The sequence below is a fragment of the Calypte anna genome, chromosome 3 (genome assembly GCF_003957555.1).
Source record: "Calypte anna isolate BGI_N300 chromosome 3, bCalAnn1_v1.p, whole genome shotgun sequence".
In the NCBI taxonomy this organism is placed as follows: domain Eukaryota; kingdom Metazoa; phylum Chordata; class Aves; order Apodiformes; family Trochilidae; genus Calypte; species Calypte anna.
In genome coordinates, this window is record NC_044246.1 from 82,632,248 (window position 1) to 82,649,402 (window position 17,155).

The 17,155-nt window shown below is 35.8% G+C and overlaps 1 protein-coding gene across 1 annotated transcript in view; it reads right to left on the bottom strand.

The window, feature by feature from the left end:
• Window positions 1-17,155, bottom strand: part of RNGTT (RNA guanylyltransferase and 5'-phosphatase) — a 167,613-nt gene that overhangs the window by 55,111 nt on the left and 95,347 nt on the right. The window contains exon 13 of the mRNA XM_030448061.1: window positions 4,761-4,861. Within this exon, the coding sequence (XP_030303921.1) occupies window positions 4,761-4,861 (101 nt within the window). The remainder of the gene's footprint in view (window positions 1-4,760; window positions 4,862-17,155) is intronic.

Below are 17,155 nucleotides of genomic sequence, written 5' to 3' on the forward strand. Positions count from 1 at the left end.
CAAAACATTGCTTGCTTGTTTTTTTCTCCATGTAGTCTGCTTAATCATGGATGTAATTAAAAAAACACGGTGTAGACTTGCTACTAACAAAGAGTTCATGTCTGCTTCAGATTACTAACTTTCTTAAAGAAACAAGCTTTCATTACTATTTCTGTCTTAGAAGATGTGTAAAGTTCTTGATTCGCTCCAATACACCAAGGTTTTCTAGAAAATTGACATTATTCTGTGATTTGAAATAATATTGAATTGAACCAGTAAGATATTCAGTCAAAGCCAATAAAACCAAACCCTTGCTTGTAATTCTCTTATACCACGTCTGATTCAGATAAAATTAGCATAGGCTAATTAAAAAACTGAAAAAGTATGGACATTTAAGAAATTCTGATTTTGGAAGCTACCACCAATCTGGCACTATGTAGACATTTTCAGTTGCTTTTTGTGACATTTAAATAAGGCTCAGAGTTGGGCTGTTTTGTGCTTTTTTTTATAAGGAATATTCTTAGAGTCAGACATTATGGGGAAAAGCATTTATACTCTAAAAACTGTCTTCTGCGTAATAAAACAGATGCTGCACACAGCAAATAAATAACCTCCATATTATTTTCAGATAAGGTTGTTTAACTTTTAGGTCATTTATAAATGCAGTTGATGTTCTTGAGCCTCTGCTATTTTATTTTCTATGAATATCATCATAATTTGGGAAAAATACAAGGTACTGTTTTATGATTAAAAGGCTCCACTTTGCATCACTGATATGAGACCCTTATCACAGTAAACCTGAAATGATAAAAGAAGTGCTGGCAAGGGGGCCTACTTTTATAAGGCACACACGATGTTCAGTTCAACTGCTGTGTTTTACCAGAGATAAACAAAGAAATCTCTCTTAGAAGATTTAATAAGCTGTTGGTTGTTTTGGATTGTGTGTTGAAGTTTCTTTGTTTTTCGTTTGTTTGATTGATTTTAAAATAGAAGGAACTATACTGATGTGATGAGAAGAGAGTGAGAGAGAGCATAAGCTGGAATTCTTGCAAGCACAACATTAATTTAACCATCAACTGGACACTTGGACAGGCTGGACTATGACAATACACAGGGGACAACTACCATGGCTCAGCTGATAGCCCATAATTCCCTCAGGGGCAATAATGCAATTTCTTTCAGATATATGCACTGACCAGGAGTGTCAGGATTAGCTCACTGAGGTTAGAAAACCCCTGCCTTTCTTTATGATTCAATAGTATCTTTTTTCTTTGTGTTTTTATTCTTTTTCATGAAGTCTTCATCTTTATAGGGAAGCTTATTCTAAAAGTACTTCATTGATCATAAGCCCAATCCTCCTTTTTAATTCAATGGGAAAAATCCTTCCAATATCAATAGAGAAATAAGGGAACCCTTGATAAAAACAATTGCTCATTCATCCATAACTGAACTACATCTGGGGTGAAAGGCAGCAGCTATTTTGCAGTTAACATCACTATTGCAGACTGATCTATGGATGAAAATACACAACAGAAAGCACAGGGGAATTTTAGGTAGATGGAAAATAATCGTACTGACTTAAATCCAGCAATCTCCCTAGGTATATTTCCTAGAGGTAATTCTTTCATTCATTTGAATAATGCACAGCATTGTTTACAATTGTCCAAGCTGTCAAATACGTGTGCCATCCAAATGCTGACAGTGCTCTAATCTCATGCTACTGAATAAATAATGCACTTATATATTTTTTTCCACAGTTTAACCAAACAGGGGACTATAAATACAAGCACCTGCATGGTTGGAGTTCTGTGATACAGGTACAGCCTGTATCCCTGCTGGCTACATGCCAACTGTGAAAAGATCTCACACTTGTAGCACACATTTAGATATGTCTGCGTGTCAAAATTTAAGGATGAGCCTATACATGATAACAGAGGAAGTTACATGATAATTAGGAAATTACAGAAAATCCTCATTGTTTCAAGATGACAGGTATTTGAGATCAATAGTTTGACTTTGGCTCCTCTTTTGTCTGTAAGTGATCAATACAGAGGCATACTTTTTGTTTCCCTAACTATTATTGCTTAACTTTACCAAAACAACATACAAATTCTATACCAGTACTTTCTCCACATCAGTAATACTCTGTCAAATGCATGCCAGATTTATTTTTGGATTACTGAAGAAGGAAATTTTTTTAAACTCATCAGTTGAAACCAGAACCAATGCTTGCTTACCCTTTGGGGGAAGGAAGGCAAGAAGCCTAAAGTGGTTGTTTTAGAATTAGCATTAGTAAGATGTTCAGTTCATTGAAACACAAATTTTAGTTCATAGAATCATAGAATCATAGAATTGGCTGGGTTGGAAGGGACCTCAGAGATCATCGAGTCCAACCCTTTTACCACCGTTGCGGTTGCTAGACTATGGCACTGAGTGCCACATCCAGTCTCTTTTTAAATATCTCCAGGGACGGAGAATCCACTACTTCCCTGGGCAGCCCATTCCAATGCCTGATCACCCTCTCCGTAAAGAAATTCTTTCTAATATCCAACCTAAATTTCCCCTGGCACAACTTAAGACCATGCCCTCTTGTCTTGTTGAAAGTCGTCTGGCAAAAGAGACCAACGTCCACTCGGTTACACCCTCCTTTCAGGGAGTTGTAGACAGCGATGAGGTCTCCCCGGAGCCTCCTCTTCTGAACCATCTTACCACAGTAGTGCTCAGAACTCAGGAACTGCCTTTTCATAGTCTAAAATTAAAATTGCTTCTTTTAAAACCCTAGTCAACAATTTCAAAATCAGTGTAATTCTGATGTTTCCTCAAATGAATTAATATTTTACTAAGCAATAAATTAATTGCTCAGATTAACGGAAGCAGTTAAATCTGGAGTATTTCTGTCATTGTTTGTGTTAAACTGGGCAGAAGCTACTGCTTCATAGATCATTACTTAACATAAATGCCTTTCTCCCAACAACAGCAAATTATTTCCCACCCAGTACCTCGTTAATTTTTGTTTTTGTTGGATGAATGCACTTATGTTACTAACAGGAGCCAACTGTCATGGGAGACAAAGTGAAACCTACCTGGAAAAGCTGTACTTTATTTATCACGTTAGATTTATAGGATTATTTTTTCTTATGCATGTGAGAGGAAAATGAACATTCACATATTTAAGTATTGAAGTATTTACAAGCTAATTCAGATAAATTATTTTCACAATATGAGCAATGCACTTATTTTCACATAGCTAAAATATGGTAGAACTTTTCTAGAAACACCAGAAAGTGTTTCAAATTTCACAAAGAACAGCCTGCCTCTAATAACTTGCTACTAATTGCCCAACTATTTAGAGAGAGTTGTTGCTGACAAATATTTTATAATGTTTCCATGTTCTGATCAAATAACCTATGATGCAATATAGTAAACACAACATAATAGCACTGACAGTTTTATATTTGGAATCAGTGTTAACTAACCAAGTGAATACTCCTTTATTTAATGTGAAATGAAAAATATAATGCATTTTGCTTCTGAATCACAGGTACTGCTGTATATTTATAAGCTCCACAAAAGAATACTGTAATAAAAATAATCTTCCAGTCATATAACATTTAATTTAAAAAAATTTTTGGCAGAAATCTTCCCTATTACACTGTTCTGTGACCTAAATAAAAGCCAAACAAACCTGAAATGTTTGCAATGAGCTCATTCTCTAAAGTCAAACTTAGAATATGCCTGCATATGCTCTGAAATAGCTATCTTGTTACTGAGGAGTTCATATTGCATTATCAAACATAAAAAGCTGAATAGATCCTTCTGACTTCGTGAAATACTGAGCAGTTGAATACATTTTGCAGAATAAACTCCATAAACTTAGTATACTCTCTATTCATCAAATATATTCATAAACATGATACGCAAATTTCTGTAAGCTAGATGGGCCATTAATAGCACTCTGAAATACATAAGCAATATATGAATTAATTGTTTAATCTTATTGAGTTGCCTGTGGCACCAAGAAAACGAAAAGCTAAATGTCAGTATTTCAAACTGTCAGCAGAAATGAGTCCCAGATGTTAAAACATTAAGCAACCTAAAAATCAATTAACTTTGTTTTAAACAAAATCTTTTCCAAGGAAAGGTTTAATCTAGTGACTCAGTCTCCCCCTTCTCCTCCCTGGCACAACTGAACATGGGAATTGCCCATATTAAATGTGTGTGGTGACTGAACTAAGCACAGTATGACTATGTAGAACTGATGTTATGGAAGGATTTACATGTCTTCTGACACTAAAACTCACTGGGTTTTTTTAAAATGGCTTTAAAGACAATGCTGAAGAATATCTATTGAGTAAAAATTTAAAGTTTTGCTTTCAAGAAATCAAGAGTCTGTCACATTTATGCAGAATTCTAAAATGGAAGAAAGGTTATGTTATTATTTTGCATAAAACCAATGGAAAATTGTTATTTTACACAAGAATGGGAGCTCATAAGCCTGTCTACTTTCTAAAAACATAAGAGGTAGTGCCAAATCCAAAAAGGACTTTTTTTATTATTTTATGGAATTTAATTTAAGAATGAGCAAATTTTCATTATAAACACCTGCCACTGTTTTCAGTACTGTACTGATCACAACAGTTGTCTGTATTTTCAATGAACAAATTCCACAGAATATAGAAAAGCTTAGCACCAGGAAATGTCAAGAAATACCAGAGGAGAGATTAATGCAAAAGGACATTCTCATGAGTGTTACACATTTAAAAAGGGAAGAGATTACATACCCCTCTCCACCAATTTTTGTTATCTTTAGACGAAAATCAACTGAGTTCAGGCTGGGTGGCTTCCATTTCAAAATATCATCACATCGACCAGGCTTGTATTTCTGAAGGAAATAAAAAAAGCAATTTAATTATGCTTATTGTTTTTCACTGATTCTAAAAGTAACAATTCAGACTATATTAGCTGTCTCTAGCAAATTACAATACTTAGTGACTGAAACAATGAATTCCATCACCACAGAGGTAGTTGTGCTTCACTACTTTATTTACTGCTCCCATTTAAAAACTGTTTAGCACCGTAGCCAAGCCATTGTATATAATAAAAAGCTAAGAAGGGAAATAAAAATTACCATGCTTAATTATCTCTCCCTGGCTAATAGAATAATTTAAGAAAGAAAATAAGGCTGCATGGTGACAAATTAAAACACTGATAGGACACACATAAAAGATATATTTAAAATATCAACATTTTTAAACAATTTTATGAATTATATATTTGTCATCCATGTGGTTGGCTGACACAACATATAAAAGCCAGCAGTGACCACAGCCAGCTATAGAAGGTACCACCAGAAACATGTTCTTTTGTACCAAAGGAATCTAAATTATATCAAGATTAAAGAGCACGATGTACAGGAATATAAATAATGGAACATCTGTTCCTTAAGAGAATGGGTTCATGCTTGAAAAAAAAGCTGCAAGGAGAAATTGTCTCTTAAATTACAGTTTAATTTCTCATTCTTTTCTATCACCTGATTCAGATTACTAAGATGCCATTTTGTTCACCCCCAGTTTACAGTGAGAGCCAACCTTCTAAACCTTTCCTTAGTAAAGTATTTTTCATGGCAATGGGAAAAAAATGTCACCTGATTAGAGAGGGGAAAAGTAAAAGAATAATTTGGAGATGCACAGAATGAGAATTTTTAGTTTAGATATTTATTAATCCACAATGAGAAATTTTATCAACATGCAGTTGATTATGCAATTTTATCAACAAACTCCCCAAAGCACCTAGTGTCTTTAGGTCTCTATTAGATCTCTATCATCACATTGCACCCATGCTTTCTGAAACAAAATGCAAAATTTACTGATGAAAAACCTAACAGTTCTAGATCCAAAGTGACAAAAATATCAGATCAAAAATCTGTTTTCTGGTAACAACGTGAAATTATTCTTTCTATAATAAATGCAGTGCATCTTGCTTATCATTCTACTTGTAAGCAGGTGTGTAACTTTTGCTAGGGAGTAAGTAAAGACAATTTTCACACAACTGAAGCCTAAATTATCTCCAAATATTTTAGCCATAGTTAGGCTACACATGACAAAAAATAACCTAATAAAAGCTTCTTCTGGCATTTGAATGTGGCTTGGTTATTTTTTGATCATGGCCCTTAAATTGTTTCAGAGGAATGGCTTTAGGCATTCTGTTCTGGTTTCCATTCAGGGCGTTATAAACCCACTCCAAAAGTCAGTATTAGAGCCACATGCCTGAATTGCTGTTCTAATCACACACATTTCTGCACAGAATTTCTCCATAATCATCTCCTCAGCATCTGAATAAAATTTAAATTCTTTATTATTCTTCTTAAAAACAACACATAGAACTTGCTCCTGACACCCCTTTCCACATCCTTTATTTATTTCCAGCTATCTTCTAGTTGAAAATTGTCCCGTGGAAGGATGCTTTCTCCAATGGTTCCTCACATCTGAGCAAATCAAACAACTTCGTTTCTCTCAACTCAGAAAACCAGTAAGATGCAGTGTGATAGTAAAGTTATGATGGTGGCTTTTTCATTCAGTTTACAAAAGCAAGAAAATCTTTCAGCCATCAATAGAAAAATTCCCTTCGTTCCCACCATGCTGCTATTCTCTTCCTCTTTTGTCTGTTTCTTTTCCATTCACCAGAAATATCTTAAAATTCCAACCACCTCATCTTTAAATTCTTACTGTAATGAAATTTATCTTGTTCCTCTTGCATGTTACATTGCCAAACTAAAAATCTGCTATTGTGCCTTGTTAAAAACACTTAAGGTCTCATATCATACATACTAACAGAGATTACATTTGTAAGACAACATATATATAAAATATTACGCTCAGAAAAGCATCTAAGCTTTTCAGACAAGCATTTATATGTATATTTATATCCAGACTATGTGTTTAAATATATTTTGAAATATTTACATTCTATTTTAGAGAAAGCATTCACTATTTTAGTATGTATTCAACTGGTTGTGTGCATTGAATGTGAGAATTACAATAAAGATGGAAGGCACTGAAATTTCTTTTTCAGTTAACTTTCTGCAATTTCTTGTACTTAAAATTGAGAGAGAATAGAAAATTAAGTTCTGTGACTTTTATGACTAAAATATGCTTCAGGAATAATAGGGTAAAATACAGTTTTAGCAAAGACATTACTCGTGCTTCCTCTCTGTTCTACAGTTTCTAGTTTGGCCAAAAACAATTACTACCAGTAGGTATTTACTACCTAATTCAAAGGACTATGGAGAACACTTCCATTTGTGACAAAAATGCTTGGACAGTGAAAATTTAATTTATGAAACAGCTGCTCCAGCACGTACCAAAGAACACAGGGTAGAGCTGAGTAGCTGAAGTTGTTGGAACAGGTGTTGATTTTGCTATAAGGAACAGAAGATTTATTTAATGATTGTTCTCCCATCTTCTAGCATGGGAGACTGTAGTCTTGAACCATTCTCTAAGTGCCATATGTTAAGCACATAAAATCCTAAAATTTTGTATCAAGGCTCTATGGGGTGTGGCTTCTAATTCATGGGGTATGGCTTCTAATTCATTAACTTGCAATAATCTTCCCAGCAAGATTACTGGGAGTGTTTACAGTGATTAATTTATTAACATATACTCACATAATTAACTTATTTTTAAGTAGTAGGTCCTGGTTTTGAGAACTCATAAGCTATTAAGGCCAGACTGAGCCTGACTTAAGAAAACAACCTCAACTGTTCTAATATACAGCTCCAAACCATCCTATTACATAGCACTCTTTTAAAGAAAAGATACAAAAGGCTAATAGTCTTCAAGACAGAGGAAATTTTCTCTTTTATACCAGTCTCAGTCAAAAGGCACCCCATATTTTGTGTCCAAAAGGTAAATTTGGACTGCTTCTGCCTTCATAAGTACTACCATAAACAGGAGCCTTCCTTTCTGGTGGGACAGACAACAGGATTGAGGATTGAACAGTATTCCATCTCTTGACTCCTACTTTTTAACCAATTATTTATCTGTGCAGGAATCTTTTGTCTTAAGTCTCATATCTGCTTCAGTTCCTTCAAACATTTTTTTGTTAGCAACTTTGATGGAGGTTTTCTCGAAGTCTTAGCAGGGAATACTACACAGTTCTTACTCAAATGATTTTTAATTCCTTTTATTCCCATTGTTGTAAAGGTATAACCTTCCTTTCCAAAAGGCATGCAGTTTTTCACAACTGTATTATGTTTACCAAGATATCAACTACTGTATTCTTTATTACAGCTTCTACTGCTATGTCCAGTACAGACATCAAGTTTCCAGACCTTATTTTTTCCCTGATCACTCATGACACCTGCCTCCACCCTAATTTTCTACCTAATTTTCTAGTATTTTCTACCTTCACATACTTTAGGCATCAATTCATATTTTCCACATAGGATCCACATACAATTTTTTCACTTTCTCCAAAACTGACAAGTTACACCCTCCTAAAAGTCATTAAGAAACCAACTTCACAATAGACAGGAACAGCTATTCCAAGGTCAGTAATGAGAAGCAATGTTTTGACATGATACATCTGCAAACCTGTAATTGCTCTGCTGAACCCACAATTTTGACACAAGTTTAATTATAAAGTTAATTGGCTGGCTTGCTTGAAGGGGTGTGGGAGAGGATTTGTTCCTTAAGATGGAGTTATCTTTCTTGCCTTCACCTCTAGAACCAGCACAGTGTGAAACAAGCCTTAGCTAAACATTTCATCCTATTAATTAAAAAATTGAAGAAAATTCTCTCTACCACACTTCAAGTTAGTAGAAGAGATGCTACCTAGAAGACAGTGGCAATAAACATCCACTTTTCACTATTAGACTTCATTTTGAACATTGTCAAATAACTTCCTTCTCATTTCACAGCCATTTCTGAACACTGAAGAACTGGTCAAGGTAAGAGGCAATTTACAGGTATCTTCCCCAGTTAAAAGAGATTAAAAGATTACAGTTAAAAGAGATTGCTTGGATAATCAATCAGACTTCAAAGTTCATACCAGCAAGAAGTTACTCAGTCTCCCTCCTTCTGACCCTACTCCTTCCCCAACTTCTTCAGTTACCATAACAGACATAAATTCACAGAACCCTAGTTTAAAATAAGAATTTGACAAAAGGCCACATTAATAATCCCACAGAAGGAAATTCATTTTTGTAACAGGTAAGTCCACATATGTGATAAGGCAGTAGTAAGTTCTTGAGTTTGAATGCCAAGTGCTAAATCAATTTCTTTAAACATGAGCTGGAGCCAAACAAGAATTCTGCTTGTTAAGTGTGTGAAAACTTCACCTTAGATGAATCATTGCATACTGCAGACCTGTTCTGCATGAAGCTATTCTATATTCTGATTCCAAAACAAAATGTGAAGCAATCTGTCTGAGAGCAAACTACTCCCTAGCATTTTAAATATAGCATTCACAGCAATGATATCCTCATCACCACCCCCCAACAAATGTGCATGTACACGATTACTTCTAAAACATATCAGGTCCCTTATCATCTCAAATACAAAGTTTGTGGTTCAGTCTGAAACCTTTCAATCTAGTCTAGCCATGGAAATTAGAATTCCACACCAAAAATGTACAATGACAACTAAAAAAAATTTCTGAAAGAATATTGGACTGAAGTATTGGAAGTTCTGAAGTATTGGACTGGTTGTCCTCTTCAAGATGCACCCAGCCTAAATTACGCTACAAAGCTTTAATCTCTGTTTGGATGCTTGTTCTTTTAGCAGGTATATTGGGTGCACTTACATTACTGTTTTAATTTGGAAAAGTCATGTACTTTCAAAGCAAACCCCTCCAGTTGTTCCTACATAGTCCACGTGAGTTGACAAAGCTGGGCAGCTCTGATGCACACACACTGTATTCCATTTACATAAAACCAAACTTGTAGTTTCAATTCAGGGACACATCTAACACACTCCACCCTACAGCATAGATGCTACAGACCAAGGCACAGCCTGTATCATGCAATGCTACCCAGCACCTACCTAGCACAGATGAACCTGAGCTGTGAAGATATCCTACAACACTCTGAAATGCTGCTTTAAAGAAATAATGGTGTCAGTGGCTTCAGGTTGGCTGTGAAGCCCTACCTGTCAAATTTTTACAACTCTGCTACTCACACAGCATCTGCTCAACTTTCATTCAACCTTTGTATTATTAATATTATTGCTGTTATATTTATTAATATTATTTACTTACCTTCTGAGGTCATTCTATCTTGGCAGAACCCTTTCTTTTCATTATTCATTTATTTTTCACAAGAGCTCAATCAGTCACCGTATCACCTTAGCTCAAGAGGATGAAGGCCAGGGACAACAGATGTGTCAGAAGTACCACGGCAAATGTGCACCAATTATGGTAGTACTTTGAACTTCATGCAAGAGCACAGTGAACACAAAACTCAGGCTACATTCAACACCCTGGGGTGCAGAATCACCCTTGAAGTCAGCCCAACAGAAAGCACATCCTCTGGCACCCCTCTTTGTCTGCTGAATCTCATTGATTCTTAACCTCATACCCAACTGCAGAAGCTCAAGTGAGTCCACTGAAGCCAAATTTTTTTTTGAGGATGAAGTTTCTCTCCAAACAGCTGCTTTCACATGGGCTAGACTTAGCTGCTTAATGCTTTGTAGGAGGACTAGTGGGGTTCATTTCTGGGACTGAATTCTGGACAGGCAGTCTGGGCTGTGGAGTGTTGTTGATGCACGTGGAAGACTGAGCAACTTCACCAGAAAGTCCAGACAAAACAGATGGTTGACTCCTCCTAGTACCTGAAGAGATGATGGGTTGACCAAAAGAGAAGTTCATGCCTCAGCAAGAAAAGGAAGAGAAGGTTTCCTTACTATCCTACAAATTCTCATCAGCCAGGTCTGCCTCCCTAACAATTCTCCTATCACTCTCCTGAAGTGCAGTAGCAGCTAATGTCAAATTTCCCTTCCCCCACATCTTCTTTCTCTCTTCCCACCTCCAAATGACAGGAAGCCAGCAAGTAACCCAGCTCCTTCTCCCCAGTGGCACAGTGGTGCTATTTCTTAGCTAGACTTTCCCTTGGTAAGCAGGTCAGACCTAGCCCTCCAAAGTATCCACGGGACTGCTAAGCTGGCAGCTGCAGGCACACACCAATTTGGAAACAAGACTGAAAAAAAACCCACAGAAGGGCCAGGGAAGATTTGTTTGAATAATCATGCTTGTCCAAAAGGTATGGTAAGTTGAGCACTACTGGGGAGTGAAGGCAGTTCAGCACAGCCGGGGACTGAGGATAGGAGGTGATGTGGTTAACCAGCTACTCAGAATCTACTGGAGTTCTTTTAAATCATCAAATGTAATTTGCCACATTGCTAATTATATTAGCATTTAAGCACACTGAACATGCATGAATCTGCAATTAAGCATCCCTGAACATGAAATATAAATATTAAATATAAATCTTCATGCCTCTTATAATTTGAAATTAAATAAGTCAACTTCCTATTTCAACAAAAAACTACTGTCACTATATAAATGATATTCTGATATTTAGGTTTACATACCAAGATAAACTAAAAGCACTAAGAACATCCTAGAATGACTCAGAAATATTCACTCTGCTGTAAAATCCACTCATCTGCGTTATATTATGTTTTAGTTAAATTGTTTGCAAGTAACTTTGTATTCAGCATGATACTAACATTCTTGAAGGATAAAGATAACAGCTACAAGCCTATAATAAATCTCTTCCTCTTTACCACTCAGAACAATGGTGCAATGTTTTCTTTGAAGAGCTCCACTTAATTCTCAGGCCTTTTAATACCTATAGGGCAGCTGCTGCCATAAGCCAGTCTAGTTTGCATTCAGCTGTGTAAATATAAAGACAGATTAATTACCCAAATTACCCAAATGTCTTTTTATTTTCTTTTACTACAGACTCTGAATAATTTAAAAAAAAACAAAAGGATCAATATGATCAATAATCTCAGACCAGACCATATAAAGTGATGACCTGAAGAAACAGAAGTTGCTGAAATTGTTGACAGATTATGTGAATAAGTCACATCAATGAATCAAAAAACCACAAGATGAAAGGCAGCCATTGACTCAATTGCATATGCATAGATTTTTAAGACTGCAAACCACTACTGGTCTCATTAAGATGGCTCTGCATATAAGAGAGACACTTGAAAAACAATATTTATATCAAGCTTATAATTCCAATTCAAATTACAGTACACCTTTATCATAGGTACCAAGGGATGAAGAAATAACATATCTAAGTTCGTTACTACCACCATTTGTTACACTAGTGCTTAAAAACATATGCTTACTTCTACACTGAATCTTGTTGATGCCTTAGTTTAGTCTGAAGCCCAGATCTCCATGTAATTACTTCCCTTTTTAAAGATAAAAATTACTAAGTCTGAGCCTCACTGCATGGGTAATTTTCCAGTTGGCTAATGTTCACATCTTCATAGTGTAATTTCAAAAAAGAGTAGGCAGAGTAGGCAACAGAACTAAGCTGAATATTCCAGTATTCTTTTCACTGCTTATGCATACAGCAGTATGCAGAAGAAAGTGTGTATGTACTTTGAATTCTTTTGAATTGCACTGAAAGGTGTTGATAATTAGCAGAAATAATTCTTTTCAGATCCATACCCTTAGCTGGGAAATAATACACTTGCTCCTACATATACCTGCATTTGGCTGAATTCAAGCACCATCACAAGACCAAGTGGGCCAGGCTAGCCTACATGACTGATCTTCTGGGAAAATAGACAGGTTTGCTGAAAAAGTAACAGTTCCATAAACACTTATGTCATTAAAACCCTTCATTGCAACATATTTTTTTTACCTGCCACAAAAAGAAAATAAGACTAAACACCAGACACTAAAATCTACTTGAGAAAATTATTTAACCCCCCTCAAGATAATAAATATTTAGGAATACTTTTGCTTTCTCTCCCTTCTAGCTTCCCTTCTCAGTTCAAACTCCTGTTCCTCAGAGCACCCATACAAACAACTTGCATCCTGCCCATGTGTTCTTCCCTATGTATTCTATTTTCTTTGCCTGGTAAGAAGCTAAGCAGAAGGCAACGTGACACCAGAAGTGTCTTGATCATTGACAGACAAATGTGATTAATGCCTGTTCCTGCTGTATATCAAGCAGGATACTAAAAACTGGAAGAGATACAACAGTCTTATCATGGAGTCACAACACCCCCTAGTTGAGAAGCAGAAAGTCCAGCTTTTCTTGAAGTCTGAAGTTCTTTGTGAAGGCCACTCAGAGAGCAGTGGACTCATCCCTAACTCATATCCTTAGAGATAATAACAAACCACGTACACTTTGGCATTTATGGTGTTTGGTGATCAGTGAATCAGTTCCAGAGATTATCCATCAAACACAGAAGGAAAGTTATTTTGAATGATGATGATCTAAGAGACAAAGGAGGAAAAGATCCAACAGCAAAAGCTTCCAGGCTCAAACAACAGGGTGCATGATTACAAAGACTGATACACAGAAGAAGTGATTAAATTAATCCACTGATTTGGAGTGGACAATGGAAAGAACTACCTGCTCAATACTACCAACTATATCCAAATATTATCACACAGTAACAGAAAAACATGATTTACTCCTGCATTAAACCATCGTGTGTGATTGCTATTTAAACTACCTTAGAGCTGCCCAAACGGATTATCTACTGCACACCAGAATCTTTATAGAGGTCAAAACTTGCCAAATACATTCCACATACCTCAGAGTCAGAAAGTGAACTCTTACAAAGTCTCTCACTGGGGTCCAACACTGTGAAGCTCCACTTTTTAAATAGCTAAAAACAACCATCACTGTCATCCACCCTTGCCTGGTATCTCTTTCCTAAGGTCAACCATTGTACTGCTCACAAAGTACCACTTGGTCATCACTTGTGCACATCCAAAGTCCCCAAACCAAGTTCTTGAAAGAAACAGCTGCATCACAGAGAGAAGACCAGCCTCAGAGACTGAGGGGTTGCTCAAACATTGGAAAAGGCTTTCTAGAGAGGTGGTCTATGCCCAAAACCTGTCAGCCCTTGAGCTTTCAGTCATTCCTGAAACAGTCAGGCAGCTGGACTGGAAGATCAATGCAGGTCCCTTCCAACTGAAGCAGTCTATTCTACTCTAGTTCAGTAGATTTGTGTAAATTCTTCCATTCATCCACATTAAAAAAGAAAAATAAAGAAAAATTAAAATGTCCTAAGACACAATAACTTCGGTGTATTCTGGAAATGTTTCCTTTACAGAGTTAAAAGACTAAGTAGGAATGTTTTAATACATTAGTACTGATACTACAGAAGTAGCAGTTTCTATTCTGATAATGTTGTTATCCCACAATTTGTCTCTTATCAAAATATGACTCGAAGCTATATGAAGTAAAAAGAAAATGGTTATAATCATTAAAATATGAAATTTAAGCTTAACTGCCATAGCATACTGAAAAGCAAAACATGCTACTAATAGGCACTCACTTAAATAGTGTTAGATTATGTTTCATGCTAAGGATTTTAACACTTGAATTTTGAACACTTGAATGTAAATCAGGTTTAGATGGTTAACCTGTATGCAGAAATTAATCTGTTAATATTTTAATAAGTATTTTTAAATTGCTTTTTCCAAAGCTGCCTCTGAATCTAAAGCAATGCAATATTTATACTGGACTACTTTGATGGTTATTGGGCTAAATCTTCTTTAATTTAGCTTAATACCTCTGGCTTCATTAAACATCTTGTTTCACAACTACACTAATAGCTTTTCTCAATATTCCGTTAGGCAAGGAGGAAAAAAATGAGGAATTTTTCTTCATAACTAATGTCATTTACATATTATTCCTATTAATATTTGATAAATGAAGTTCAGTTCACAGCCAAAAATCCATGTTTATAGCAATCAGAATGTAGCAGCCACAGAATTACTCATTGCTCTTTTCCTGTCCGCCTCCTCCCCCAGCACATTACTGTAAGCCACAGAAACCTCTTCTCCATCCCTTTTGTTGTATTTGTCCTTTCACTTAATCTGCAGCAAAAAGGAAATAGTAAATGGCTTTAAATTGATGGCTGATATATATACAAGGTCCATAATGGACTAACTGGTGTTTGCCTTCCATCCTAAGATGTGCTTTTGGTAAATTAAGGTAACTGTTGAAAAGCTACATGCTCCTATCTTTATGACAAAAGAAATGCCCTAAAAACAGAGACAGAGCCCCCTCAGTCAAAGGAACTGATTAATATTATGGAAAAGATAAAATCTACACATTTTTCCTGAATAACCTTATAAAAAACACTCAATAATTGATAACACTTCAATTTTTAAGTGTTAACATTCTCTTTCCATTGTATGTTTAACATGACTTTACCCAAATTCACCTCATCACAGCTGTTTAAGACATCACCTCTTAATTCAGATACAGAAGTTGCTGAAAAAAGAAAAGTCATGCCCCCCCTTTTAGCCTCCTAAAGTAATGCTTGTTATTATTCTCGTCTCCTCTAGTGACACTTTAAAAGAGTCTTAGAGGATCATCTTCCTTCTTAATATACCTTTCATACTTTTACTTTAAAAAATACCCCCACAACTTCGTTTCATGAAGCCAGTGATACTGGAGAGAACACTAATTTTCAGTGCATAAAGTGCTAAGTTTAGCTGCTTCATTCACTTGTTCTATAAGCCTTACTATGTCTGTCTCCACATTTAAAGCTTTGTAGGTATCAGCCCAAACCTTCTCTCATTTCTCAAAGCCCAACAACCCCAACTGTATTTCACCTTCTGTCCTTTCATTTTCACTACCTTTGTCCCAAACTCAAGTTCAAGTGTAGTCAGTTTAATTTACAGCAAAGAGTGGGAAGTCAGTCTCTCAGAGGACTATTTCTCTGTGGATAGTTATTTTGTGATCAAAAGCTCCTAGAAATCTCACAAAAGTTGGGTTGGATCAGCAGGAAGCGTTTCAGGTGTGAAGTCTGACAGCAGAAGCATCCCCTGTGTAACAAAAGAATCTCCATGAACTGAGCAGCAGTGCTCTTGGCTGACTCACTATGATAACCTGATTTGGAAGTTGGGCAATTTATCAGTATCAGAGATCATATTTGCAGGAGCTATAGCCTGTAAAATTAAGGCTTCATCATAATATTGGTTTTGTTGACATTTTTCTTAAGTTACTATGATAATCAGTACACCAGGAATAATATTTCAGCAAACCACCTTAGAGCTGAGGAAGATTAATGAAAACTACCAACCCTAAATGGAGTGATGCAAAAATATATTCCAAAATACTCCTCAAGGAACACCAATCTTGGAAAAAATGAACAAAGCCTTCCACTAAGAGGCAAACAGCAGGCTAGGGCTTTAAGCTAGTCTGAACATAAGGAGAAACATATAAGTACAAGACTAAGAAATTACAGCATGCTGGTCTCAGACACAGTCTCATTTCTCTTTTTAATTCCAGAGCAAAAAAAAAAAAAAAACAACCACCAACAACTTGATCTGAACAGATATGCATGAAAGATGATGCACAGAATTGCCAGCAGGATTTTTTCTACATATTGCCAAATGTATGTTACACAAAATTGTCATTAAGGTCTCGCTTATTACATTATACAGGGTTACAAATCTCCTTGAATTAAATATTTATGACTCTTGCTTGGAATATTGGATCCTGCAGTATTTTATAGAAAGAACAGAAACTAGCCTTTCCAATTACATATAATCTAAATTATAAAATTATGAGTTTAAGAATATTCAATTCATCATTATATATGCAGATTAAAATAGCAAGCCCCATATTTTACATCTGTAAGTTTCACAAGAAAACATACAATATGAGATTTATTCCAACTAGCAGAACTCAGCTTGTGCTTTGCAGTGCTTTTGCTTTGTAAGTAGCAAGTTGATGTACCCAGAGTTGAAAAGCAAAGTGGGAAAAAAAATATACTGAAATAAACCAATATATATTTTGTCTTTCAAGTCTGCTACAAGACTAATACAGTTTGAAACCTCCATTTTCAGGAGACTAATTTATATAATAAGAAGGGAACACTCCCCCTCTAAGGAGAAAACACAGCTTGCCAAAGGAAAAAATGAAAGGGTCCTGGCCCAGTCTCTGTGAGAAATTAATCTTTGT